The 26,432-nt window shown below is 42.2% G+C and overlaps 1 protein-coding gene across 1 annotated transcript in view; it reads right to left on the bottom strand.

The window, feature by feature from the left end:
• Positions 1-898: 898 nt before the first annotated feature.
• The window catches only part of LOC100444065 (acyl-CoA synthetase medium chain family member 1), a 74,317-nt gene continuing 48,783 nt past the window's right edge, over positions 899-26,432 (bottom strand). Inside the window, exons 7-13 of the mRNA XM_002826181.3 lie at positions 24,213-24,336; positions 21,120-21,200; positions 20,489-20,590; positions 4,848-4,975; positions 3,087-3,186; positions 1,755-1,874; positions 899-1,231 (exon numbers count right to left, since the gene is read on the bottom strand). Coding sequence (XP_002826227.2) covers positions 1,145-1,231; positions 1,755-1,874; positions 3,087-3,186; positions 4,848-4,975; positions 20,489-20,590; positions 21,120-21,200; positions 24,213-24,336 — 742 coding nt within the window. The 3' untranslated portion in view covers positions 899-1,144. The remainder of the gene's footprint in view (positions 1,232-1,754; positions 1,875-3,086; positions 3,187-4,847; positions 4,976-20,488; positions 20,591-21,119; positions 21,201-24,212; positions 24,337-26,432) is intronic.

Below are 26,432 nucleotides of genomic sequence, written 5' to 3'. Positions count from 1 at the left end.
CCTGTGAGTTCCTGGGTTTGTGTACCTAAGAAATTGGCAGTCACAGAGGGCCCTCTGTGTGTGAGAATGGGACGATATATGCTCCTCTCATTCCCAGGCTAGGCCCTTTCTGCACCTGCTCTTCTGAGCTTCTGGTGGCCCCTGGTGGTCCCCTCTTAGGCCCCAAGGAGGGATGGAGAAAAGGGTCAGGTTACAGAATTCCAGGCCAGGGATGTGAGGAAGGCTCTAGATGCCTGGAGAGGGTTATATTCAAAGAAGGAAAATTGTCTGTGGCCAAGGGATTCTGGGCTGGAGGGACCCTGGGCCCTGGGAGGGTGAATGAGTGGGGTCCTCTGGCAAGGGCTAGGGGACAGAGCTCCTGGGTCACTGGGAAGTTCTGATATGTAGGTTCCTACAGGGGAAAGCTGGAGGCAGGGCTCCTAGGCCTATGGCAGGGCTGCAGGAGTTCTGGGTCCCTAGATGTTGGGGCTCTCACTCACACACGCCAGGTTTAGGTTGGGATGCATGTGCACATGGGCATTATTGGGGGACACAAAGGCAGAAGCCCATTGGGTGGAAGACCTTTGGGTGGAAGACCATTGGGTGGGGCCGCAGAGGTGGTCTGGCAGGCAAATGTAGTCCCCAAACCAAGGCTGACCACCCTGGACATCTGTCCTGCCCTGGCCTTGCTGGGGCCTCACCCAGGCCATGGGCAGGTGCCTGGAGCCACATGGGGCATCCCTCCTGGACCCCTGTGTCCTGGCTATTGAAGAGTGCTTAGCGCTACCCTGAGATGCTGGTGCCAGGAGGGAGAATCTGGTCCCAAGATATCTCAGGTTGGAGATTAGGGAGAATTACAGACGGAGGGCATTTAACATACGTTAATTCCCTGAATAAATGCTCAGCAGAGGGTATTGTTGATATCAGTATTTTATTACTTGCAATCTGAGTGCTCACCTGGGAAATCCTAAAGATACAGAGGACTTGGAGGAAGCAGAGTAACTGAATTTAATTTAAAAGAACACAAACATTGGAATCGTGGCACTCCTGATACTTTCCCAAATCAACACTCTCAATGCCCCACCCTCATCTTCACCGTAGTGGGGAGACTAGAGTGGCCAGGGATTTGCCTTAGGTGCGCAGTGGGTTCTGAGTTCACTGCCGATTACATCTGACCAATCTCCTTTTTCCGAAGTTCATTCCGTTTAATCTTGCCAGTGATGGTTTTTGGCAGCTCTGAGACAAACTCCACCTGGTTGAGGATAAAGCAAATCCACAGTGATTTAGTCCTGCTGCCATTTCCTAACAATTCTCCACTCTCCTTCTCTGCCCCTCCACAGTCTCCCATGCAGGCTGACACCATATGGTGGCCTTAATGGAGTCCCCAAGTATTTCAGGTTCTCCCCCTGGCCCCTAGAAGGTGGATGTAGCCATGGGATTTGCTTTGACCCAGGAGATGTGAGTGGAAGTGAAGCATGTAACCTTGAGGCAAAAGAGTTGGGAGCCGTTGAGACTGTCCACCCTCTCCTTCATCTCTTAGAGCAGCTGACAGGTCCCATATGGAGGCTGCTCCTTTATTCTGGTGGCAGAATGAGGAGATGTGGAGGACAGGGCCCAGGAGAGCCATGGAGGACATGAGGCATGAGCAGAAAAAGAGCCTTCAGTGTTGTAAACCTCCATTGTTTGGGGCTGTTTGTTACCTACAGTGATACCTAGCCCGTCCTAGCAGGGAACTCTTCAGGGGCACCAGATCCCTTCCATCTGCCCTCACTCACCTTCCTGGGGTACTTGTATGGGGCTGTCACTGACTTGACATGCTGCTGCAGTTCCTTGATCAGCTGATCCTTGTCATGGGACAGGAACTGTGGGGTCAGGACAATAAAGGCCTTCACCACCTGCAGAATGAAGGCATGGGCTCACAGTGAGTGCCAACCTACTCCATAGCTTAAAAAGTCAATGTTTATTGAATGAGTGGTAAAACAAGGTGACACTGAACCCTACAGTGTTTTGGAAAAGGAGAGGACCAGGTGTAAATCCCTGTATTTCCAATTCCCACTCCATGCCTTGAAAAGTTATTTGACCTCTCCTTAACCTCAGTTTTCTTTTCTGTGAAATGGAGACAATAAAGCTTCCATTCTTCATTTGGTTTCTTTAAAGCTTCTATGAGATAATACATATAAAACATCCAGCTAGTTTACATTTATTATTACTCCCGTCATCAATATTTTCATCATCATTTTTACTGTTATTATATATGTAATTCTGTGCCAGAAACCCAATGGGCATTTCATAATTACTGGCAAGTTATTATTTTTATATTAGCAATGTTATCCAAGTTTTATTGCACAAGGTCTCACATATAGAAGGTGATCAGTAAAGACTTTTTTTTTTTTTTTGAGATGGAGTTTCATTCTTGTTGCCCAGACTGGAGTGCAGTGGTGTGAACTTGGCTCACTGCAACTTCAGCCTCCCAGGCTGAAATGGTTGTCCTGCCTCAGCCTCCCAAGTAGCTGGGACTACAGGTGCCCCACACCCCATTCCGCCTGCCTGTCCCCACCACGCCTGGCTAATTCTTTTTTTATTTTTAGTAGAGACGAGGTTTCACCATGTTGGCTAGCCTGGTCTTGAACTCCTGACCTCAGGTGATCGGTCCACCTCGGCCTCCCAAAACGTTGGGATTACAGGCATGAGCCACCGTGCCCGGCCTAATAACACTTTTCAACATACAAATGCATGTATGTTCCGGAGCCACGTTGCTGAGATGCCATTCTGTCTCCACCCCTTAGTAGCTGGGTGATGTGGAGAGGTTACTTAACCTCCTTCTGCTTCTCTTTCCTCATCTATGAAAAGCATAAGTGTTCTTAGATTACTACATTGCGTGAGAGTTAAGTGATTTGGCATATATAAGTGCTCATTAAATAGTATCTAGCATCCTTTTATTCAGAGCCACAGAGAGTCCACAGTGTCCCCTGGTGACCACACCGTGTAAATGCACATGCACACTATGCCCTTCCACCAAGGCTGCACAGGTAAAGCCTGGATGTTTCCCCTGCACCTGCTTTCCTAGTGCCCACGCGCAGACATGATGATCTCTGTGTTCTCCTCACCTCCCCTCGAATCGGGTCTGGGCTGCCCACCACGGCTGACTCCGCCACCGCTGGGTGCTCCACCAAAGCGCTTTCAACCTCTGCAGGCCCGATGCGATACCTGGAGGATGAAGGGTTCTGAGGCACATGCCAGGGCTGGGGTGAACCAAGTCCCCAGATCCCCTGCTTTGGAGTCACAGCTTCCTTCGGCACAGAGGGTGGAGGTCATAGGAAGCCAGAGACCCCTGACTTGTCTGTGTCATGCGCCCAAAGTGTAAAGACCTGGACATTATGGGCTGAGAAATACAAGACTCCGGTGCTCCCGGCTTCTTGCCTCACTGCCTGTATTGATGGAGGAGGGCTAATGTTTTGTCTCCTCAGAGCTTGGCCCAAACAGCTTCCCCCAACATGAAATCTCTTGGAAGCCTCAAACTTGGTCTTAAACATTCATGCAAATTCTGCATACTATTTCCCATTGTATCAGCAGGATTTTTGGCTTTTATTATATATATTTAAGGCTTACAACATGATGTTTTGATGTACATATATATAGTAGCGCAATTAAAACACTCAAGCATGCTAGCATATCCATCGTCTCACATAATTGCCTTTTTTTTCTTTTGTGGTAAGAGCATAAAATCTACTCTCTATGCAAATTTCCAGTGCATCATGTTTTAGAAATTGAAAAAAAAAATCCCATCCAGGCTGGGCATGGTGGCTCACACCGGTAATTTTAGCACTGTGGGAGGCTGAAACAGGGGGATCACTTGAGGTCAGGAGTTCAAGACCAGCCTGGCCAAAATGGTGAAACCCCATCTCTACTAAAAGTATAAAAATTAGCTGGAGATGCTCACTTGAAGCCAGGAGGCAGAGGTTGCAGTGAGCCAAGATCGGGCCAATGCACTCCAGCCTGGGTGACAGTGCGAGACTCTGTCTCAAAAAAATAAAATGAAACAAAAATGAAAAATAAAATATAAAAATAAAAATCCCGTCAATTTCTCCAAAATATCCAAGGGAAATTGTTACTGTAGTGTAATGTGCCTTTTTATAAATCATGTAGGGGTTAGGGACAGGGGCTCAGAGTCAGATTACCTCAGTTCAAATCTGGATTGCACCCTGTGCTATCTTTGAATCTTTAGGCAAATTTCCTTGCTGGTCAGTGACCCACTTTCCTCGTTAGTAAAATGGGGATAATAATCACATCTCCAATCCAGCTTTGAGAGGTGGGTTGTATAAAGCATTAAGGACAGTGTTTTCACATAGTAAGTACTCCAGGTTAGCTAAATAGTTATAGTAAGTAATATATTTATACTAATAAATAATTTTATAATAATATATTTATTATGCTCATAGATTTATAACAAATATATTCATAATAATAAAAATAATAGCTAAAATTTAGCTATTATTATTACTATGTTTGTCCTGTGACATTTGGTGCTGCATTAGAGGGGCAAAAACATGAAATAGGCTCCCTGAACCTACGGAGACCAAGACAGAGTCTCCCTTCTCAATTCCATTCCCCCCAACCCCACTTTAAATTTCACAATGTCTTATTATGGCTCCTTTCCCAGACCCTCTTGAATTTCATTTTGCTTGATTCTTCTGTGTGCAGAGAAGGTTAGGGAGGTGCACTGAAGCCTGGAATCAGGGCACCATAGACACGGCTCTATTCAGATTTAGGCTGAAATTTCACCAATGCGTGAAAAAATGTCTAGGTAAGCAAAATTCCATGAGGCATGTGACGGCAACAACAGCCAGCCCAGCGTCAGCCACACCTACCCAGAGGCATTAATGATGTCATCACTCCTCCCCAGGAAACAAATGTAGCCCTCTTCATCCATCTTTCCTCTGTCCCCAGTGTTGTAGAAGTTCCCGCATTCCACTTCAGCTGTCTTCTCTGGGTCACCCTGCAAAAAGAAGAGAGCTCCTTTGTTGAAGGCAGTGAATTTAGAGGTGATGAGTCACAACCTTGTGTTCCAATCTGGGTTTGAATTCTGCCTGTTTCTACTCGGTACCTGGGCAAGTTTTGCCATTTCTGAGTCTATTTTCATTACATGTAGCACATGATGCATGCGACTGCTCTATGAGTGGTTGTGATTAAACCAATTTCAATGACAATGTTTAAAAATATCAATTTGGCCGGGCGTGGTGGCTCACGCCTGTAATCCCAGCACTTTGGGAGGCTGAGGTGGGTGGATCATGAGGTCAGGGGTTCAAGGCCAGCCTGCCCAACATAGGGAAACCCCATCTCTACTAAAAATACAAAAATTAGCTGGGCATGGTGGTGCATGCCTGTAATCCCAGATACTGGGGAGGCTGAGGCAGGAGAATCGCTTGAACCTGGGAGGTGGAGGATGCAGTGAGCCAAGATCACACCACTGCAATCCAGCTTGGACAACAGAGTGAGACTTCATCTCTCTTTCTCTCTCTCTCTCTCTCTCTCTCTCTCTCTCTCTCTATATATATATATATATATATTCATTTTGCGTGACACTACACTAGAATGAAATTTGCATTATAGTGTGAACCTTGCTTACTGCTATAAGCTCAGCATCCACATAGAGTCTGGACAGATGAGAGGGGTCAATAAACATTTGCTGAGGGAATTTTCTTCCCTAAATACTATCTCATTTGATCCTCACAGAAAGCCTATGAGTCTAGTACGTTTTTAAGTTAACTTTTCATTTTAAGATAAATGTGGACTGGCATGCAGTTATAAAAAATAATGTGGATCGATGCCCTGTACTCTTCACTAGTTTTCCACAGTGGTACCATCTTGCAAAACCATAGATCAGTATCTTAGGCAGAATACTGACCTTGATACAATCCACCAGTCTTCAGATGTCCCATTTCACTTGTGTGTGTGTGTATTTAGTTTTATGCAGTTTTATCACATATGTAGGTTTGTGCATTCCCCACCTCATCAGGAAGATCTCTGATGGTGCTCTTTTATAACCACACCCACCTCCCACTCGTTCCCTCTTCCTCTCCTCTCCCCATAACTGACCCTTTCCTAACAACTAATTTGTTCTCTATTTTTATAATTTTGTTGTTTCAAGAATGTTATATAAATAGAATCATACAGCATATAACTGTTTGGGACTGTTTTTTTTCTCTCAGCATAATTCCCTAGAGATTCATCCAAGTTGTGCGCACAAATGGTTTGATCCTTTTTGTTCCTGAACAGTATTCCATGTTATGGATGTAGCTCAGCTTTTGTTTAACCATTTATCTGTTGAAAGCCATCTGGGTTGTTGTCTTCAGGTTTTGACTATTTTGAGTAAAGCTGCTATGTACATTTGCATACATGTTTTTGTGTGAAGCTGGCACTTTTTTTGTAGCCCATTTTAAATAAAAAAAAAAAACCTAGGCTTGAGGGAGGCATGTTTGCTTGCTCAAAGTCACTCAGCTGCTCCCTGAGAGGGTTGATATTGGAATTTAATTCTTGCTTCATGACCGATTCACTTGACCCCTAAGCAATACCTCTTGTGGAACATGAAATGGTTTTAAGAGCTACCTGAAAAAAACATTTTAAAAACATCAAATTACATCCCTTTTTGGATTCACTTCTGATTGTTCTGAGTATATCAAGTTGATTCTTAGTTTAGTGCTGATATGCTTTGAACTCTCTGGAAGTCTCAACAGGAAGACATGCTTCAGGATCAGAGCTTCCAATGAGAATAGGATTTAGGTAGACTATGAGAAAATTGTTTGTTTTTTTTTTAAGCCTATAGTTATGGTTATAAATGCCTTCTGTTTATGGCAAGTAATACTGTTTTCTACTTGTGATATTAGATCAATGTGAGTGCCTTTGTGGACTGAGTTGAGAGGTACAAGATGACATCAACAACATAAATGGAAGATGGAACTGTACAGGAGTAGAGTTTTTTTTTTATGCAATTGAAGTTAAGTAGGTATTAATTCGAATTAGATTGTTACAACCCTAGGATGCAATTTAAGTTAAGTAGTTATTAATTCAAATTAGATTGTTACAACCTTAGGATGTTGTATGTAATATAGTAATCATAAAGAAAATATCTATAGAATATAAACAAAAGAAAATCAGAAGGGAAAAAAATGTGTTGCTACAAAAAGGAAACTAAATGTAAAAGAAGGCAGTTATAAAGGAAATGAGGGCCAGAAAATATTAAGCCACACAGAAGACAAATAGCAAAATGGTAGAAGCCCTTCCTTATCAGTAATTATTTTAAAAGTAAGTGGAGTAAACTTTCCAATCCAAAGGAAGGAAGTGGCTACGTGGATAATAAAACATGATCCAAATATACACTATCTACAAGAGACTCATTTTAGATTTAAAGACATGAATTCTACTGGGCGCGGTGGCTCACAACTGTAATCCCAGCATTTTGGGAAGCTGAGGCGGGTGGATCACGAGGTCAGGAGATGGAGACCATCCTGGCCAACATGGTGAAACCCCGTCTCTGCTAAAAATACAAAAGTTAGCTGGGTGTGGTGGTGCGTGCCTGTAATCCCAGCTACTGGGGAGGCTGAGGCTGGAGAATCGCTTGAACCAGGAAGTCAGAGGTTGCAGTGAGATGAGATCGCACCACTGCACTCCAGCCTGGCAACAGAGGGAGACTCCAACTCAAAAAAAAAAAAAGAAAGACACAAATACATTGCAAGTTAAAGGATGGAAAAAATTTTATTCCCTGTGAATAGTAACCAAAAGAGAGCTTGGGTTTTGGGTTGTTATACTAATAGCCAACAGAAAAAAACTTGTTTTTTTTTTTTTTTTGAGTTGGAGTTTCGCTCTTGTTGCCCAGGCTGGAGTGCAATGGCACGATCTCAGCTCACCACAACCTCCGCCTCCAGTAGCTGGGATTAGAGGTGCGTACCACCGTGCCTGGCTAATCTTTTGTATTTTTAGTAGAGACGGGGTTTCTCCATGTTGGTCAGGCTGGTCTCGAACTCCTGACCTCAAGTGATCCACCTGCCTCAGCCTCCCAAAGTGCTGGGATTACAGGCATGAGCCATCATGCCCGGTCAAAATAAAGTTTAAGTCAAAAGCAATTGCAAAAGATAAAAAACGATGTTATATATTAATAGAAGGGCCAATTCACCAAGAAGATATAATAATCATAAACATATAAGCAATAAACCTCAGAGCCCCAAAATACATGAAGCAAACATTGACAGAATTTAAGGGAGAAGTGTACAGTTCTACAGCAATAGTTGGAGAATTTAATGTACCACTTTCAATAACGAGTAGAAAAACCAGACAGAAGATCAATAAGAAAATAGAGGACTCGAACACCATCACAAATTAATTGGACCTAGCAGACATATACAGGAAACTTCATCCAACGGCAGAAGAACACACATTTTTCTCAAGTGCACATGGAACGTTCTCAAGGATGGACCATATATTAGGCCAGAAGAGAAGTATTAATTAACTTTAAAAGATAGAAATTATACAAAGCATGTTATCAAGTCACATGAAAGGAATTAACAGTAGGAAAAATTTAAAAAATCACAAATTTTTCCAATGTTTGAAAAATTAAACAACATACTCTTAATTAACCAATGAATCACAGAAGAAATCATGAGGAAATTTAGAAATTATCTTGAGACAAATGAAATAAAAAACACAACATATTAAAACTTATAGATTGTAGCAAACACAGTGCTAAGAAGGTAATTTACACATACACTGTCTTAGCCCATTCAGGCTGCTGTAACAAAATGCCATAAACTGGGTGGGTTATAAACAATAGATATTATCTCTTAGAGCTCTGGAGGCTGGGAATGCAAGATCGAATCACCAACAAATTTGGTGTCTGGTGATGGTTCATAGATGGCTGTCTTCTTGATGTGGCCTCACATGGAGAATGGCACTCTTCTGGAGAACCCTACCGGAGTTGCTTTTTAAAGGGCACTAATATCACTAATCATCAAGGAAATGCAAATTAAAACCACAGTGAGATATTACCGTACTCCTGCAAAAATTGCCATTGTTAAAAAAATCAGAAAACAATAGATTTTGACATGGTTGTGGGAACACTTTTACACTGCTGGTGGGAATGTAAATTAGTACAGCTGCTATGGAAAACAGTATAGAGATTCCTTCAAGAACTAAAAGTAGAACTACCATTCAGTCCAGCAATCCCACTGCTGGGTATCTACCCAAAGAAAAAGAAGTCATTATATGAAAAAGACATATGCACATGCGTGTTTATAGCACAATTTGCAATTGCAAAGATGTGGAACCAACCAAAGTGCCCATCAGCCAATGAGTGTATACAGAAAATGTGGTATATATACACCATGGGATACTACTAAGCCATAAAAAGCAGTGAAATAATGTCTTTCATGGCAACTTGGAAAGAGCTGGAGGCCATTATTCTAAGTGAAGTAACTCAGAAATGGAAAACCAAATAGCATATATTCTCACTTCTAAGTGGGAGCTAAGCTATGAAGGCACAAAGGCAAAGAATGATATAATAGTCTTTGGGGACTAGAGGAGAAGGTTGGCAGGGGGGTAAGGGATAAAAGACCACACTGTTCAGGTGTTGGATGCACTAAAATTTCAGAAATCACCACTAAAGGACTTATCTATGTAGCCAACAACCACCTGTACCCTCAAAACTACTAAAATGAAAAAATAAAAATGGCACTAACACCATTCATGAGGACCCCATGCTCATGATATAATCATCTCCAAATATTGCACTGGGGGATAGGATTTCAACATACGAACCTGGGGGACACAGAAACATTCAGTCTTTAGCACATACATTAAGAAAGATCTCGACAGAAGATGGCCGAATAGGAACAGCTCCGGTCTACAGCTCCCAGCGCGAGCGACGCAGAAGACGGGTGATTTCTGCATTTCCATCTGAGGTACCGTGTTCATCTCACTAGGGAGTGCCAGACAGTGGGCGCAGGTCAGTGGGTGAGCGCACCGTGTGCCAGCCGAAGCAGGGGCGAGGCATTGCCTCACTCGGGAAGCACAAGGGGTCAGGGAGTTCCCCTTCCAGGGGTGACAGACGGCACCTGGAAAATCGGGCCACTCCCACCCGAATACTGTGCTTTTCCGACGGGCTTAGGAAACGGTGCCCCAGGAGAGTATAGCCCGCACCTGGCTCAGAGGGTCCTACGCCCACGGAGTCTCGCTGATTGCTAGCACAGCAGTCTGAGATCAAACAGCAAGTCGGCAGCGAGGCTGGGGGAGGGGCGCCCGCCATTGCCCAGGCTCGCTTAGGTAAACAAAGCAGCCTGGAAGCTTGAACTGGGTGGAGCCCACCACAGCTCAAGGAGGCCTGCCTGCCTCTGTAGGCTCCACCTCTGGGGGCAGGACACAGACAAACAAAAAGACAGCAGTAACCTCTGCAGACTTAAATGTCCCTGTCTGACAGCTGTGAGGAGAGCAGTGGTTCTCCCAGCACGCAGCTGGAGATCTGAGAACGGGCTGACTGCCTCCTCAAGTGGGTCCCTGACCCCTGACCCCCGAGCAGCCTAACTGGGAGGCACCCCCCAGCAGGGGCAGACTGACACCTCACACGGCCGGCCAGGTACTCCAACAGACCTGCAGCTGAGGGTTCTGTCTGTTAGAAGGAAAACTAACAGAAAGGACATCCACACCAAAAACCCATCTGTACATCACCATCATCAAAGACCAAAAGTAGATAAAACCACAAAGATGGGGAAAAAACAGAGCAGAAAAACTGGAAACTCTAAAAACCAGAGTACCTCTCCTCCTCCAAAGGAACGCAGTTCCTCACCAGCAACGGAACAAAGCTGGACGGAGAATGACTTTGACGAGCTGAGAGAAGAAGGCTTCAGACGATCAAATTACTCCGAGCTACGGGAGGATATTCAAACCAAAGGCAAAGAAGTTGAAAACTTTGAAAAAAATTTAGAAGAATGTATAACTAGAATAACCAATACAGAGAAGTGCTTAAAGGAGCTGATGGAGCTGAAAACCAAGGCTCGAGAACTACGTGAAGAATGCAGAAGCCTCAGGAGCCGATGCGATCAAATGGAAGAAAGGGTATCAGCCCTGGAAGATGAAATGAATGAAATGAAGCGAGAAGGGAAGTTTAGAGAAAAAAGAATAAAAAGAAACGAGCAAAGCCTCCAAGAAATGTGGGACTATGTGAAAAGACCAAATCTACGTCTGATTGGTGTACCTGAAAGTGACGGGGAGAATGGAACCAAGTTGGAAAACACTCTGCAGGATATTATCCAGGAGAACTTCCCCAATCTAGCAAGGCAGGCCAACATTCAGATTCAGGAAATACAGAGAACGCCACAAAGATACTCCTCGAGAAGAGCAACTCCAAGACACATAATTGTCAGATTCACCAAAGTTGAAATGAAGGAAAAAATGTTAAGGGCAGCCAGAGAGAAAGGTCGGGTTACCATCAAAGGGAAGCCCATCAGACTCACAGCGGATCTCTCGGCAGAAACCCTACAAGCCAGAAGAGAGTGGGGGCCAATATTCAACATTCTTAAAGAAAAGAATTTTCAACCCAGAATTTCATATCCTGCCAAACTAAGCTTCATAAGTGAAGGAGAAATAAAATACTTTACAGACAAGCAAATGCTGAGAGATTTTGTCACCACCAGGCCTGCCCTAAAAGAGCTCCTGAAGGAAGCGCTAAACATGGAAAGGCACAACCGGTACCAGCCACTGCAAAATCATACCGAAATGTAAAGAACATCGAGACTAGGAAGAGACTGCATCAACTAACGAGCAAAATATCCAGCTAACATCATAATGACAGGATCAAATTCACACATAACAATATTAACTTTAAATGTAAATGGACTAAATGCTCCAATTAAAAGACACAGACTGGCAAACTGGATTAAGACTCAAGACCCATCAGTGTGCTGTATTCAGGAAACCCATCTCACGTGCAGAGACACACATAGGCTCAAAATAAAAGGATGGAGGAAGATCTACCAAGCAAATGGAAAACACAAAAAGGCAGGGGTTGCAATCCTAGTCTCTGATAAAACAGACTTTAAACCAACAAAGATCAAAAGAGACAAAGAAGGCCATTACATAATGGTAAAGGGATTAATTCAACAAGAAGAGCTAACTATCCTAAATATATATGCACCCAATACAGGAGCACCCAGATTCATAAAGCAAGTCCTGAGTGACCTACAAAGAGACTTAGACTCCCACACATTAATAATGGGAGACTTTAACACCCCACTATCAACATTAGACAGATCAACGAGACAGAAAGTCAACAAGGATACCCAGGAATTGAACTTAGCTCTGCACCAAGCGGACCTAGTAGACATCTACAGAACTCTCCACCCCAAATCAACAGAATATACATTTTTTTCAGCACCACACCACACCTATTCCAAAATTGACCATATACTTGGAAGTAAAGCTCTCCTCAATAAATGTAAAAGAACAGAAATTGTAACAAACTGTCTCTCAGATCACAGTGCAATCAAGCTAGAACTCAGGATTAAGAATCTCACTCAAAACCGCTCAACTACGTGGAAACTGAACAACCTGCTCCTGAACGACTACTGGGTACATAACGAAATGAAGGCAGAAATAAAGATGTTCTTTGAAACCAACGAGAACCAAGACACAACATACCAGAATCTCTGGGATGCATTCAAAGCAGTGTGTAGAGGGAAATTTATAGCACTAAATGCCCACAAGAGAAAGCAGGAAAGATCCAAAATTGACACCCTAACATCACAATTAAAAGAACTAGAAAAGCAAGAGCAAACACATTCAAAAGCTAGCAGAAGGCAAGAAATAACTAAAATCAGAGCAGAACTGAAGGAAATAGAGACACAAAAAACCCTTCAAAAAATAAATGAATCCAGGAGCTGGTTTTTTGAAAGGATCAACAAAATTGATAGACCGCTAGCAAGATTAATAAAGAAAAAAAGAGAGAAGAATCAAATAGATGCAATAAAAAATGATAAAGGGGAAATCACCACCGATCCCACAGAAATACAAACTACCATCAGAGAATATTACAAACACCTCTATGCAAATAAACTAGAAAATCTAGAAGAAATGGATAAATTCCTCAACACATACACCCTCCCAAGACTAAACCAGGAAGAAGTTGAATCTCTGAATAGACCAATAACAGGAGCTGAAATTGTGGCAATAATCAATAGCTTACCAACCAAAAAAAGTCCAGGTCCAGATGGATTCACAGCCGAATTCTACCAGAGGTACAAGGAGGAGCTGGTACCATTCCTTCTGAAACTATTCCAATCAATAGAAAAAGAGGGAATCCTCCCTAACTCATTTTATGAGGCCAGCATCATCCTGATACCAAAGCCTGGCAGAGACACAACAAAAAAAGAGAATTTTAGACCAATATCCTTGATGAACATTGATGCAAAAATCCTCAATAAAATACTGGCAAACAGAATCCAGCAACACATCAAAAAGCTTATCCACCATGATCAAGTGGGCTTCATCCCTGGGATGCAAGGCTGGTTCAATATACGCAAATCAATAAATGTAATCCAGCATATAAACAGAACGAAAGACAAAAACCACATGATTATCTCAATAGATGCAGAAAAGGCCTTTGACAAAATTCAACAACCCTTCATGCTAAAAACTCTCAATAAATTAGGAATTGATGGGACGTATCTCAAAATAATAAGAGCTATTTATGACAAACCCACAGCCAATATCATACTGAATGGGCAAAAACTGGAAGCATTCCCTTTGAAAACTGGCACAAGACAGGGATGCCCTCTCTCACCACTTCTATTCAACATAGTGTTGGAAGTTCTGGCCAGGGCAATTAGGCAGGAGAAGGAAATCAAGGGTATTCAATTAGGAAAAGAGGAAGTCAAATTGTCCCTGTTTGCAGATGACATGATAGTATATCTAGAAAACCCCATTGTCTCAGCCCAAAATCTCCTTAAGCTGATAAGCAACTTCAGCAAAGTCTCAGGATACAAAATCAATGTGCAAAAATCACAAGCATTCTTATACATCAATAACAGACAAACAGAGAGCCAAATCATGAGTGAACTCCCATTCACAATTGCTTCAAAGAGAATAAAATACCTAGGAATCCAACTTACAAGGGATGTGAAAGACCTCTTCAAGGAGAACTACAAACCACTGCTCAAGGAAATAAAAGAGGATACAAACAAATGGAAGAACATTCCATGCTCATGGGTAGGAAGAATCAACATCGTGAAAATGGCCATCCTTCCCAAGGTAATTTACAGATTCAATGCCATCCCCATCAAGCTACCAATGACTTTCTTCACAGAATTGGAAAAAACTACTTTAAAGTTCATATGGAACCAAAAAAAAGCCCGCATCGCCAAGTCAATCCTCAGCCAAAAGAACAAAGCTGGAGGCATCACACTACCTGACTTCAAACTATACTACAAGGCTACAGTAACCAAAACAGCATGGTACTGGTACCAAAACAGAGATATAGATCAATGGAACAGAACAGAGCCGTCAGAAATAATGCCACATATCTACAAGTATCTGATCTTTGACAAACCTGACAAAAACAAGAAATGGGGAAAGGATTCCCTATTTAATAAATGGTGCTGGGAAAACTGGCTAGCCATATGTAGAAAGCTGAAACTGGATCCCTTCCTTACACCTTATACAAAAATCAATTCAAGATGGATTAAAGACTTAAATGTTAGACCTAAAACCATAAAAACCCTAGAAGAAAACCTAGGCATTACCATTCAGGACATAGGCATGGGCAAGGACTTCATGTCTAAAACACCAAAAGCAATGGCAACAAAAGCCAAAATTGACAAATGGGATCTAATTAAACTCAAGAGCTTCTGCACAGCAAAAGAAACTACCATCAGAGTGAACAGGCAACCTACAAAATGGGAGAAAATTTTCGCAACCTACTCATCTGACAAAGGGCTAATATCCAGAATCTACAATGAACTCCAACAAATTTACAAGAAAAAAACAAACAACCCCATCAAAAAGTGGGCGAAGGACATGAACAGACACTTCTCAAAAGAAGACATTTATGCAGCCAAAAAACACATGAAAAAATGCTCACCATCACTGGCCATCAGAGAAATGCAAATCAAAACCACAATGAGATACCATCTCACACCAGTTAGAATGGCAATCATTAAAAAGTCAGGAAACAACAGGTGCTGGAGAGGATGTGGAGAAACAGGAACACTTTTACACTGTTGGTGGGACTGTAAACTAGTTCAGCCCTTGTGGAAGTCAGTGTGGCGATTCCTCAGGGATCTAGAACTAGAAATTCCATTCGACCCAGCCATCCCATTACTGGGTATATACCCAAAGGACTATAAATCATGCTGCTATAAAGACACATGCACACGTATGTTTATTGCGGCATTATTCACAATAGCAAAGACTTGGAACCAACCCAAATGTCCAACAATGATAGACTGGATTAAGAAAATGTGGCACATATACACCATGGAATACTATGCAGCCATAAAAAATGATGAGTTCACGTCCTTTGTAGGGACATGGATGAAATTGGAAATCATCATTCTCAGTAAACTATCGCAAGAACAAAAAACCAAACACCGCATATTCTCACTCATAGGTGGGAATTGAACAATGAGAACACATGGACACAGGAAGGGGAACATCACACTCTGGGGACTGTTGTGGGGTGGGGGGAGGGGGGAGGGATTGCATTGGAAGATATACCTAATGCTAGATGACGAGTTGGTGGGTGCAGCGCACCAGCATGGCACATGTATACATAGGTAAATTACCTGCACATTGCGCACATGTACCATAAAACCTAAAGTATAATAATAATAATAATAATAAAAAAAAAAAAAAAGAAAAAAAAAAAAAAGAAAGATCTCAAGCCAAAAACCTTACACTTTAGGGAATCAGAAAAAGGAGAGCAAACTTAACCCTAGCATAGCAGAAGCAGGAAATAAAGATTAGAGTTCATATAAATAAAATGGCAAATAGAAAAACAACAAAGAAAATTTAATCAAAAGTTATTTCTTTTGAAGAGATGACAAGTCTTGAGCTAGATTGATTAATAAAAAAGTGAAGATTAAAATTACTAAAATTTTACAGAAATGAAAAGAATTATAAGAGAATACTATGAACAATTGTATTCCATTTACCTAGATAAAATGGAAAAACTACTGGAAATGCACAATCTACCAAAAACATGAATCACAAAGAAATAGAACTCTGAATAGATCTGTAACTCATAAGGACGTAAAATTAGTCATCAAAACCTTCCAACAGAGAAAAGGCCTAGGCCAGATGGCTTCACTGATGAGTTCTGACAAATATTTAAAGAAGAATTAAGACCAATCTTTTTCCAACTCTTTTACAAAATTAAAGAAAAGGAAAAATTTTATAAGTCAATCTATGAGGCCAGCATTACCCTGACACCAAAGCCAGACAAACACTGCAAGAGAAGAAAACTACAGACCAATAACTCTTATGAATATTGATGCAAAAATCTCAGCAAAACACTAGCAAACCAAATCCAGAAACATTTTAAAAGAATTATACATCATGACCAAGTGGGATTTATTCCTGTTTCAACATACAAAAATCAACAAATATAATAAACCACATTAATAGGATGAAAAGAAAATAACCACAAGGTTTTCTCTCAATTGAAGCAGAGAAAGCACTTGACAAAACTCAATACCCTTTCATGGTAAAAACACTAAATAAACTAGGAAACTTCCTCAACATGATGAGGCCACATATAAAAAACCGGCAGCTAATATTATTCTCAATGGTGAAAGTTGGAAAGATTTTCTCCTAAGACCAAAAACACAAGGATGCCTGCTTTCACCACTTCTATTCTACATAGTCCCGGAATTTCTAGCCAAATCAATCAGGCAAGAAAGAGAAATAAGAGGTATCTGAATTGGAAAGATGAAGTAAAATTATCTCTGCATGCAGATGGAATGACCATATATAGAAAACCCGAAGAATTTTAGACATTCAAAAAAATGTTAAAGCTAATAAATAAATTCAGTAAAGTTGTAAAAAACAGAATCCATACACACACAAAAACTCAATTGCATTTCTGTGCACTAAAAATTAAAACTCCAAAGAGGAAATTAAGAAAGCAATTCTATTTACAATAGCATCGAAAAGAACACAAGACCGTAGTACTAGTAATAAATTTAATCAGGGAGGCAAAAGACTTGTACACCGAAAACTACAAAACGCTACTACAGAAAATTAAAGAAGAGATAAGTAAATGAAAAGACATATGATACTCATTTATTGGAGACTTAATATTAAGATGACAATACTGCCCAAAGCTATCTACACATTCAACATAATTCCTGTCAAAATCCCAATGGCTTTTTTGTTGTTGTTGCAGAACCAGAAGTACCTATCCTAAAATGCAGGTAGAATCTCAAAAGACCCCAAATTGCCGAAACAATCTTTAAAAAGGTGAATAAAGGCCAGGTGTGATGGCTCACATCCATAATCCCAGCACTTTGGGAGGCCTAAGGCAGGTGGATCGCTGGAGGCCAGGAGTTCAAGACCAGCCTGGGCAATATGGAGAAACCCTGTCTCTACTAAAAATACAAAAATTAGCCAGTCTTGTAATCTCGCCTCAAAAAAATAAGTCAATAAAAATTTTTGAAAAAGGAGAATAAAGTTGGAAAACTCACACTTCCTGACTTCAAAACTTACTACAAAACTGCAGTAATAGAAACAGTGTGGTACTGGCATAAAGATAGACATATCATTGCAATAGAATAGAGAGTCCTGAAAGAAACTCTCCCATATATTGTCAATTGATTTAAGTATAGGTGCCAAAACCATTCCATGGAGAAAGGTCAGCCATCAACAAATAGTGCTGGGAAACTTCAATGCCCACTTGCAAAATAATGAAGTTGTCTCACAACACATACAAAAGTTAACTCAAAATGGATCAAAAATATTCTGGTGGGTATATAAAATGGTGCAGCCATTGTGAAAGTGGTTTGGTAATTTATTTCAAAAAGTTCAACATAGAATTACCATGGAACCCAGCAATTCCACATCTGGGTCTATACACCCAAGAAATGGAAGCAGGAACTTGAACAGATACTTAAACATCAGTGGCCGTAGCAGCAACATTCTCAATAAGCAAAATGTGGAAATAACCAAAATGTCCATTAAGAGACAACTGGGTACACAAAATGTGTTATATACGTACAGTGGAAGTTTATTCAGACTTATAGAGGAATGACATTTTGTTACATGTTAAGACATAGATGAACCTTGAAAACGTTATTCTAAGTGAAATAAGCCAGACGCAAAAGGGCAAATGTTGTATAATTTCACTTATATGAGGAACCTAAAATAGGCAAATTCACAGATTTTAAAAAGCAGATTAGAGAGTATCATGTGCTGGAGACCGGGGCAGTGAGATGTGGCTTATTGAGTAGAATTTCTGTTTGGGATGGTAAACATTTTCTGAAGATGGGTAATCGTGATGGCTGTACAACACTGTTACTTTATTTGATAGTACTGAATTGTACACTCAAAAATGGTGAAAAGAGTAATTTTATGTTATATTTTATATAAATAAAATATAAAGAAAAAATCAAGTATCTGTTCAAGTTCCTGCTGCCACTTCTTGGTAGTAAATAGCCTTAGAAGTAGAACTGCTGGGCCTCATGGTGATTCTGTAATTCTTTTACCTAAACAAGAAGGGAAAAAAAACCCAAAGAAGTCTCAGTGGAGGAATACTAACATTTCACGGATACGTAGGTGTGGGTATATGTTAGGACTTCTTTGGAAAATAAAATATATCATGCTCAATCAAAAAAAAATTAGCTGGGTGCAATAGCTCACACCTGTAATCTGAGCACTTTGGGAGGCTGAGGCAGGGGGGTTACTTGTGCCCAGGAGTTTGAAACTAGTCTGGGCAACATAGGGAGACCTTATCTCTACAAAAAATCAAAAAATTCGCTGGGCATGGTGGTACCTGCCCATGGTCCCAGCTACTTGGGAGGCTGAGTTGGGAATATCACTTGAGCTCAGGAGGTCCAGGCTACAGGGAACTTTAATCACACTCCTGCACTCCAGCTCAGTGACAGAGCAAGATCTTGTTTTTTTTTTTTTAAATATACTGCTTTGGATTATCCCCATTTCAGCTCAACCAGAATCTCTAGTTGGATCTAAGTACTACTATTTAAAAAAATCTCCTGAAATGATTGTAATATGCAGATCTATATATGTGGTTCTCAAAGTTGCCTGGACATTATATAATATATATGTGTTACCCCATGTTTAATTTTTCTTTCTTTCTTCCTTCCTTCCTTCCTTCCTTCCTTCCTTCCTTCCTTTCTTTCTTTCTTTCTTTCTCTCTCTCTCTCTTTCTTTCTTTCTGATATGGTGTTTAGCTCCGCCACTCAGGCTGGAGTGCAGTGGGGCAATCTTGGTTCACTGCAACCTCCGCCTCCCGGGTGCAAGTGATTCTGCTGCCTCAGCCTCCCAAGTAGCTGAAATTACAGGTGCATGCCACTCTGCCCAGCTAATCTTTTGTATTTATAGTAGAGATGGGGTTTCACTGTGTCAACCAGGCTGGTCTCGAACTCCTGATCTCGTGATACAGCCACCTAGGCGTCCCAAAGTGCTGGGATTACAAGCATGAGCCACCCCGCCCGACCTAATTTTTCTTTTATCCAGCCTTTAAGTTGTGCTGCTGAGAAGTAAGGGTAAGTAAGGCCTGTATGTTCCCTTTTTGTCAATAGTATCACAAAGGAACCATCGCTCCCTTGAAACCAGAGTGACGATGGCAGTGACACCAGAAGAGCCACCAATGAAAGTGTCTTTGGAGAAAGGAGATGAAGTCTGAAATCAATTTCAGAATCTGGTCATCCTTCCATGGCCAATATTGGAAGCTGAGATTTTCCTCTTTGTGGCCATTCCTATCCTGGGAGGGCCATTGCTTATTTGATCAGGAGTTTCAGCAGGTTTCCTTGTAATCCATCTCAGTTTTCTATAATCCCTGGGTTTCTAATTTTTTAAAATCCTAAACCTACCATTTATTTGATGTGCAGATGATGTGCAGTGCTTTTAATCTGCAGCTTTTCTCTCTGTAAAATGGGATAATAGAGTTCCCTGGAGGCTCAGCGAGGATAAGTGATTTGTTTACACTCTGTTGCTGGTAAGTGAGATGGTATTATTTGAATCCAGTCACAGCCTATATTCTTGACTACAGTGGATCATTGAAACCCAAGTCTGATGGTTCTGAAGCCAGTCTTCATTCTACCCCGTCAACCCAAAAGTCCCAGGTGGGTTAGGACAGGAAAGGATGGGAGAACGCACGGTGAGCTTCGAGTTGAATGAAAACTCATTCATTTCATTGAGTTGAAGCAAATAAAAGAGGACTTGAAGAAGCCTCAGGATGCAGAGCTCCCTGTCGGGATCCTTGGGGCCAGGATGGGGGCAGATGGGGGTTCATTACCTCATAGCACTTGAAGAGGCTTACAGGCCTGACAGGCTTGATTCTGATGCCAATGTTTCCTTCTGTGTTGGGTGGCAGGATGCTGCCCTTGTCATCAATGACCTGTAGCAAGAGGCCTGTGAATCATACACTGCAGGAGGCCCCAGCCCTTCTGCCCCACCCAAGCACTGTCTGGCTTATGCATGGGACACCAGTGTGGATGAAATAACGGAGGAAACATCAGAAAATGGAATAAAACTGTCAAAAGCCTTTAAAATAAGCAAATGTGAAACTCAACCAAGGGTCTATGTTTCATGAGTTAGTAGATGTCACCAATGTGTCTTCAAGTTGGAAAACACTGATCAACAAAAATGAAAAGCACCACTTGCTAGAGAGGGCTGCCAGTGCAGCCTCTAGGTATTCTTTCCTACATACTGTGTGTGATGCCCTGGCTGCCAGGGTCAGCAGTGTTCATGCCCACAGTAATGCAGTTTTCAACTGAGGCCTCCATACGAAACTGAAGGGAAAAATGAGAAGACAGGAGGAAGGATGACTGCAGCAGGGAAGTGCGGCTGGTGTTGTCACCTGGTGTCAAATTGTCCAACCCCCACTGAGCCCTAACTGCTCCCTGCCAATGCCCTTAGGACCAGACCTGGACGTCGTAGGGTGGAGTGGCCTTCCCCATGAAACCCGGCTTGATCTTCATTCCCGGGAAGGTGGCACAAATTAGTCCCTGTTCACAAAAGAAAGAAGATTTGGGTTGATCAGAGAGGCTAGGCTGATCACAAAGCAGTCACAATCATACACGGCATCCTCTGCTCAGAGATGTAGTATTCCTCCCAATGGATGCTGTGCAAAGAGCCCTTGTAGGGAAGCTGGAAGGCCTTGGTCTAGGCTCAAGGTGTCGACCCAACTCTATTCCACAGTCATTTTCTGCAACCATTGTGGTCTGGCTCTGTACTAAGTGCAGAGTCTACAGAATCCAATGGGGAAACAAAGAAAGAAGAAACAGGGTGTTCCCCTGGCTGTGGGCATATAATGTGGGGTGTGGCATGCCCACCATTGAACAGGCATGTGTCAGTTTGCTAGGGGAAGGCCACTAGTCCATCTAACAAACATTTACTCAGGGCTGTTGAGCAGTGATAGGGATCCTGCCACAACTTCTTGACTGATCCTCATGCCAACTTTTCCTCCTGTGTTTGGTGGCAGGATGTCGCCTTTGTCATCAGTGATCTGTAGGAAGAGTCCTGTGAATCTCACCCTGCAGGATGCCCCAGTGTGTGTGGAGGTTGTCTGGATTGCTTGTGCTGTTCTCTCTGTTAGCACTGCCCTATCTTCATCTGTCTTCCTGATGAACTTGATTCCTCCTTTATTGTTCTCACAAATATATTTATTTCTGTAGCTGCGGGCTTTTCATCAGACCAATGAGGGTTTGACTCTTGACTCCACCACACACTAACTGCATGCCAATTAATCCCTCTTGATCTCCTCCATCAAAGGGCAATAATGATAACACTTACCTCCCAGAGTGCTTGTAAGCGTATGGAAAATTCTGCATAATACAAGGCACACACCACGTGTTCAACGAATGATGACTACTGGCTATTACTCAAGCTCCAAGGGGAGTCAAGGGAAAGATTCTCTTTCTGCAGCATTTCTCCTATACTTCCATTGAAGCCCACAGGGCATTATAATTATTTTTGCTTCTCTGTTTCCTTCAGTAGATAATGAGCTTCCCAAGAATAGAGACTGCCCTATTTATCCCTGAGCTTCCAACATCTGGAACAATAACCATCAAAAATAACAAGGACCAAAGCAGCTGCAATGTGAGCATATACAACAGGTGGGACACCAGCCAGGGTATTATATACTTCTTTTTATTTACCTTATCACAATCTGTTAAGATTGGCATTATAACTTCCATTTAAAGGTGGGGGAGCTGAGGTGAGAAAGCATACATGATATCCTTATGGTCTTAAAGCTGTAATTGGCAGAGCTGAGACTTGGACCCAGGTCTGTGCTCCTGGGATAGGAAGATCTTTGCTCACTGCCACATCACTGCTCACACTGTAGGCACGTGAAAAACATTGCACACATGAGTGAACAGATGTGAAAGTGTTTTGAGAAATTAAGCACCATCTAGTGCTGCAAATATTGGAGTCGCGGGTGGAGTGTGTTGTCCTGGCCCACCCTCCTCCTTGTCCAAATATGACCCATGAGCCATTCAAACATAGGCCCAATGTGTCAGCATTTTTCAGGTCTGGAAGCAGACAAATTAACTGAATTGCTATTATATTTTTTGCAAAATAATGTCAGCTGAGTATGTGAGTTGGCACTAAAATAATAATTTTGCACAGGGCCTGGGATAGCAGTCATCCTCTATGTGCTAGAGGGATGATGGAGACAGAGGGAGAAAGTGGCTCTGTCCAGCATTGGAAATGGATTGCAAATGTGTTGGAAGAGATGCTCACCCACACTGTAATTGATGAGGTCCTTGAACTTCCAGACCTGCATAATACTCTAAATGCCCCACCCACCTGGCAGCTCAGTGATAGTCTGGAATGACACTGTTTGTGTGTATATGTGTTTGGCATATACAGAAAATCTCTGCTCCCTCATCCACCCTGCTAATATCCCACAGTCAAACCTGTGAGTTGTCCTCCTAAACACCAAGCAATGCACTTTTTGAGCCAGCTTCCACCTGCCTCTGCAGCCCTAGGAAGGGTTAGTGGAGTTGACAGGACTTCCTGGAGGAGGTGGTCTCCATGTTGCTGGAGAGAGTCTCCTATGCCACCCACCTTCTGGGACTCCTCTGAGCTGATGATCACAGGGACAGTGTGAAAACGCCCTTAGACGCCTTTTTAAGGTTTTGTCCAAGAGTTTTCAGCACATTGGTCCCTTGATAAGATGACGAGTTGTACATTTTCTTTCTGCAGATAGATTTGGGACAAATTAGCCTAGAACTCTAGAGCCTCTGGTTGGCATCAAACAATGCTGTGCATGCGATGGGGCTGTGTCCTGCACATGTGGCATAATTCAGCACATCTGCTGGGCTCAATCGCTGAGCACATCATGAATATCCAGAAGGGACCTTTCCACTTTGAAAGGAAAACAAACCCCAAAATCACTAAGCCAAAGGGAAAACTCAAGTTGGGAACTGCATCAGTCAAACCTGCCTCCCATTTTATTCCTAAATAAGAGCTAAAAAGATAAAAAACAAAACAAAAGTACATGCTTCCCCCACAATTTTCCCACTAAGAAATTCCTTGTGGGCCCCAAGATCATTACAATAAAACAGTTCTGTTAAATTTCACCCTGACATTGATAGCTCATCTTCACAGGTATAGGACACAGAACAGAACTCAAAAATCATCCCTCTGCTCACCTGAGACAAATATGTACCCAATTGCTTTCTCTGACTTATGTTTATCTTACATAAAAATGCAGATTCACTGATCTAGATGAATGCACAAGTGACTCTTCCTCTACCCTTCTCTCACATGTAAACAGCTGATCAAAAACTCACAAGAATGCAACCATTTGCCTCGTATCTACCTCACGTTTAGAAAATTTCTCCATTTTTCCCCAATATCTGCCTTTTCTCCTTTAAATATTGAAGCCCTCAAAATCATCTTTGGAGAAAGGCACAAACCTGTTTCCCAGGTGCGTGTCAATAACCTTAGCAAAATAATCTTTTAAATTAATTGAGACTTGTCTCAGATACTTTCTGGTTTGCACCACCTACCGTTTCCGACTGCCCATAGTTCTCGTAGAGCAGAAGGCCCGTCCGTCTTTTCCACTCCTCCTGATCCTTGGGAAACATGACCTCCCCGCTAGTACAGCAATGCTCCAGGGCAGGGAACCTGATACTTAGAGGAGGACAAGGTGCCAGGCATTGGTAAGCCACCCCAGCTCTGTGCATTCAGAGCTCTTAAGTCTGTCACCCAGATCATTCATCCTTCTAGTTCCTCACTTTCTTATTTACCTTTTGGTCATTTTACAGATGGCCATGGACAAGTGGATGTCACCCACTTCCTGCCAGTCCCTGTGAACTATTCTGGCAGAGGGTGGGTGGGTGGTGGTGAGGCTATTGTGTTCAATGGGGAATGTTTGGATTAAATTTGGATATTAGTGTAACAAGAGGGAGAACTGTATGTTTATCAGAACTCCTCTTGGGGAAGCATTCTGCATAGCTAAGAAGGACATTTTTATAATCATAATGCAGTAAAGGATATGATCTTAAGAACATGCTAGGGTGATAATAGAAACATACATTCTTTTATGGAGCCTACACTGTGCTAAGTAAAGGGCTTTTGTATTTCAGAATGGGAAATGCATGTTAGGGGTTGGAAATGAATTGCTCAGGACATCAGAACAGATTGAGCTGAGTAGGGAAAGAGAGAGGGAGAAGCGTTACAGGGAAGAGCCCTGACAGAAGGAATTGCAGAGAAAACAGAAAAGGCTGATGTGAACAGGAAAAATTAAACTATTTTACCATAAAATATATTTCTTTGACATATTTTGAAATGGCTGCCACTTGGCTAGCAAATAGAGGTGGCCTTGCAAAGCCATCTTTTATGAGGGGAAATGTACATCTATAGAGAATATCTATTAATGCAGCCATGGCCTGCCCTCTTTCTGCTGGGAAAAAGCTGAGTTTTGGGAAGAAAGCTGAGGCAGGGCTTGCTTCCCAAGCCCTCTGCAATGTGTCTAGACTTGCTGGATCCTTGCTTCTAGCCTTCCTAGGCTCCTAGATTGATTGTATTCCCATTATCTCAAGTAGCAGAACATGTTCCTTATAAATGCTAAACCATCACAGCTGTAGATCATGCACCTGTCCTTTGACCTCCTCATTCTCACCACCTGTTTCTTTGTTGGATTACCAATAAATAGCATGGGCTCCCAGGGCTCAGGGCCTTCACAGCCTCCACAGTCTTGATGGCCCCCTGGTCCCACTTTACTTCTCAAACTGTCTTTTTCTCAATCCTTTGACTCCACCAGACTTCGTTGCCCCACAACCTGGTGTTGGGCCTGATCATCCCAACATTCCTGGCTGCCCAATGTGGGGTGATGAAGACCCTGGTGAAGGAACTCTAGATTATGTGAAAGCAGAGGACACATCATCAAAGGACACCCAAGGACATCTAAAAGAAGCTCGGTGGGAAAGTGGAGCACTCGGAAGAATCAGGGTAACAATGGGACAAAGTGAATGCAGACATTCTGTTTATTTAAATTTCTTAAGACATTTATTATGAAGAGGGGGCTTGAATGTTAGTACTCAGAATTTGTTATCACTCTTTAGTGCAGTGAAGCAGTTTTGCCCATGGTTTCCGAAACAAGGGACTATGGAGTTGGATGAATGGGAGAGAATTGGCAGAGATTTAAAAAAAGTATATAAAGATGGAGGAAAAATTGCAGTCTCGGTTTGGTCAATGTGGGCGCTAATAAAAGCAGCTCTTGAGCCATTTTAAACAGATGATGAGGCAGATTCAGATGAGGAAGAGGAGGACAAGTGTAAAAACCTAACCTCAGATTTTGAATGTGAGGAACAGGAAATGGAGGAAATTAAAGAAATAAAGGGAAACTGAAAAAAGCATGTCTTACTAGCCCATCAGCTCCACATGCTGAATTAAGTGAAGGGCCACCTCCTCTCTCTCCTCTTAATGTGTGAGAAGATGAATTAGCTACAAAACTTACTGCTCCTGTAGCTGCAACATTAAAACCTGGAGCAGTCAGTGGTGCTATACAAAATTCTATTCAAAAGGCTAGAGCCAAGGAAGACCTTGAAGAATGGCAATTTCCCATAACTACAATCCAGCAGGGAGGACAGAATATAGCTAATTGGACCACATTTCCTTTTAAGATGCTCTCCTCCCCAATTTCTACCCAGGTTATCCCCCTTGCAATACAATCTCCAAGCCTTGGCTCCTTGGCCAGGGCCTTAGAACTGATAACCCAGTACTTT

This window comes from Pongo abelii, chromosome 18 (assembly GCF_028885655.2).
Source record: "Pongo abelii isolate AG06213 chromosome 18, NHGRI_mPonAbe1-v2.0_pri, whole genome shotgun sequence".
NCBI lineage: Eukaryota > Metazoa > Chordata > Mammalia > Primates > Hominidae > Pongo > Pongo abelii.
Note: the sequence above shows the minus strand (reverse complement) of the source record. Positions and strands in the feature narration are given on the sequence as shown.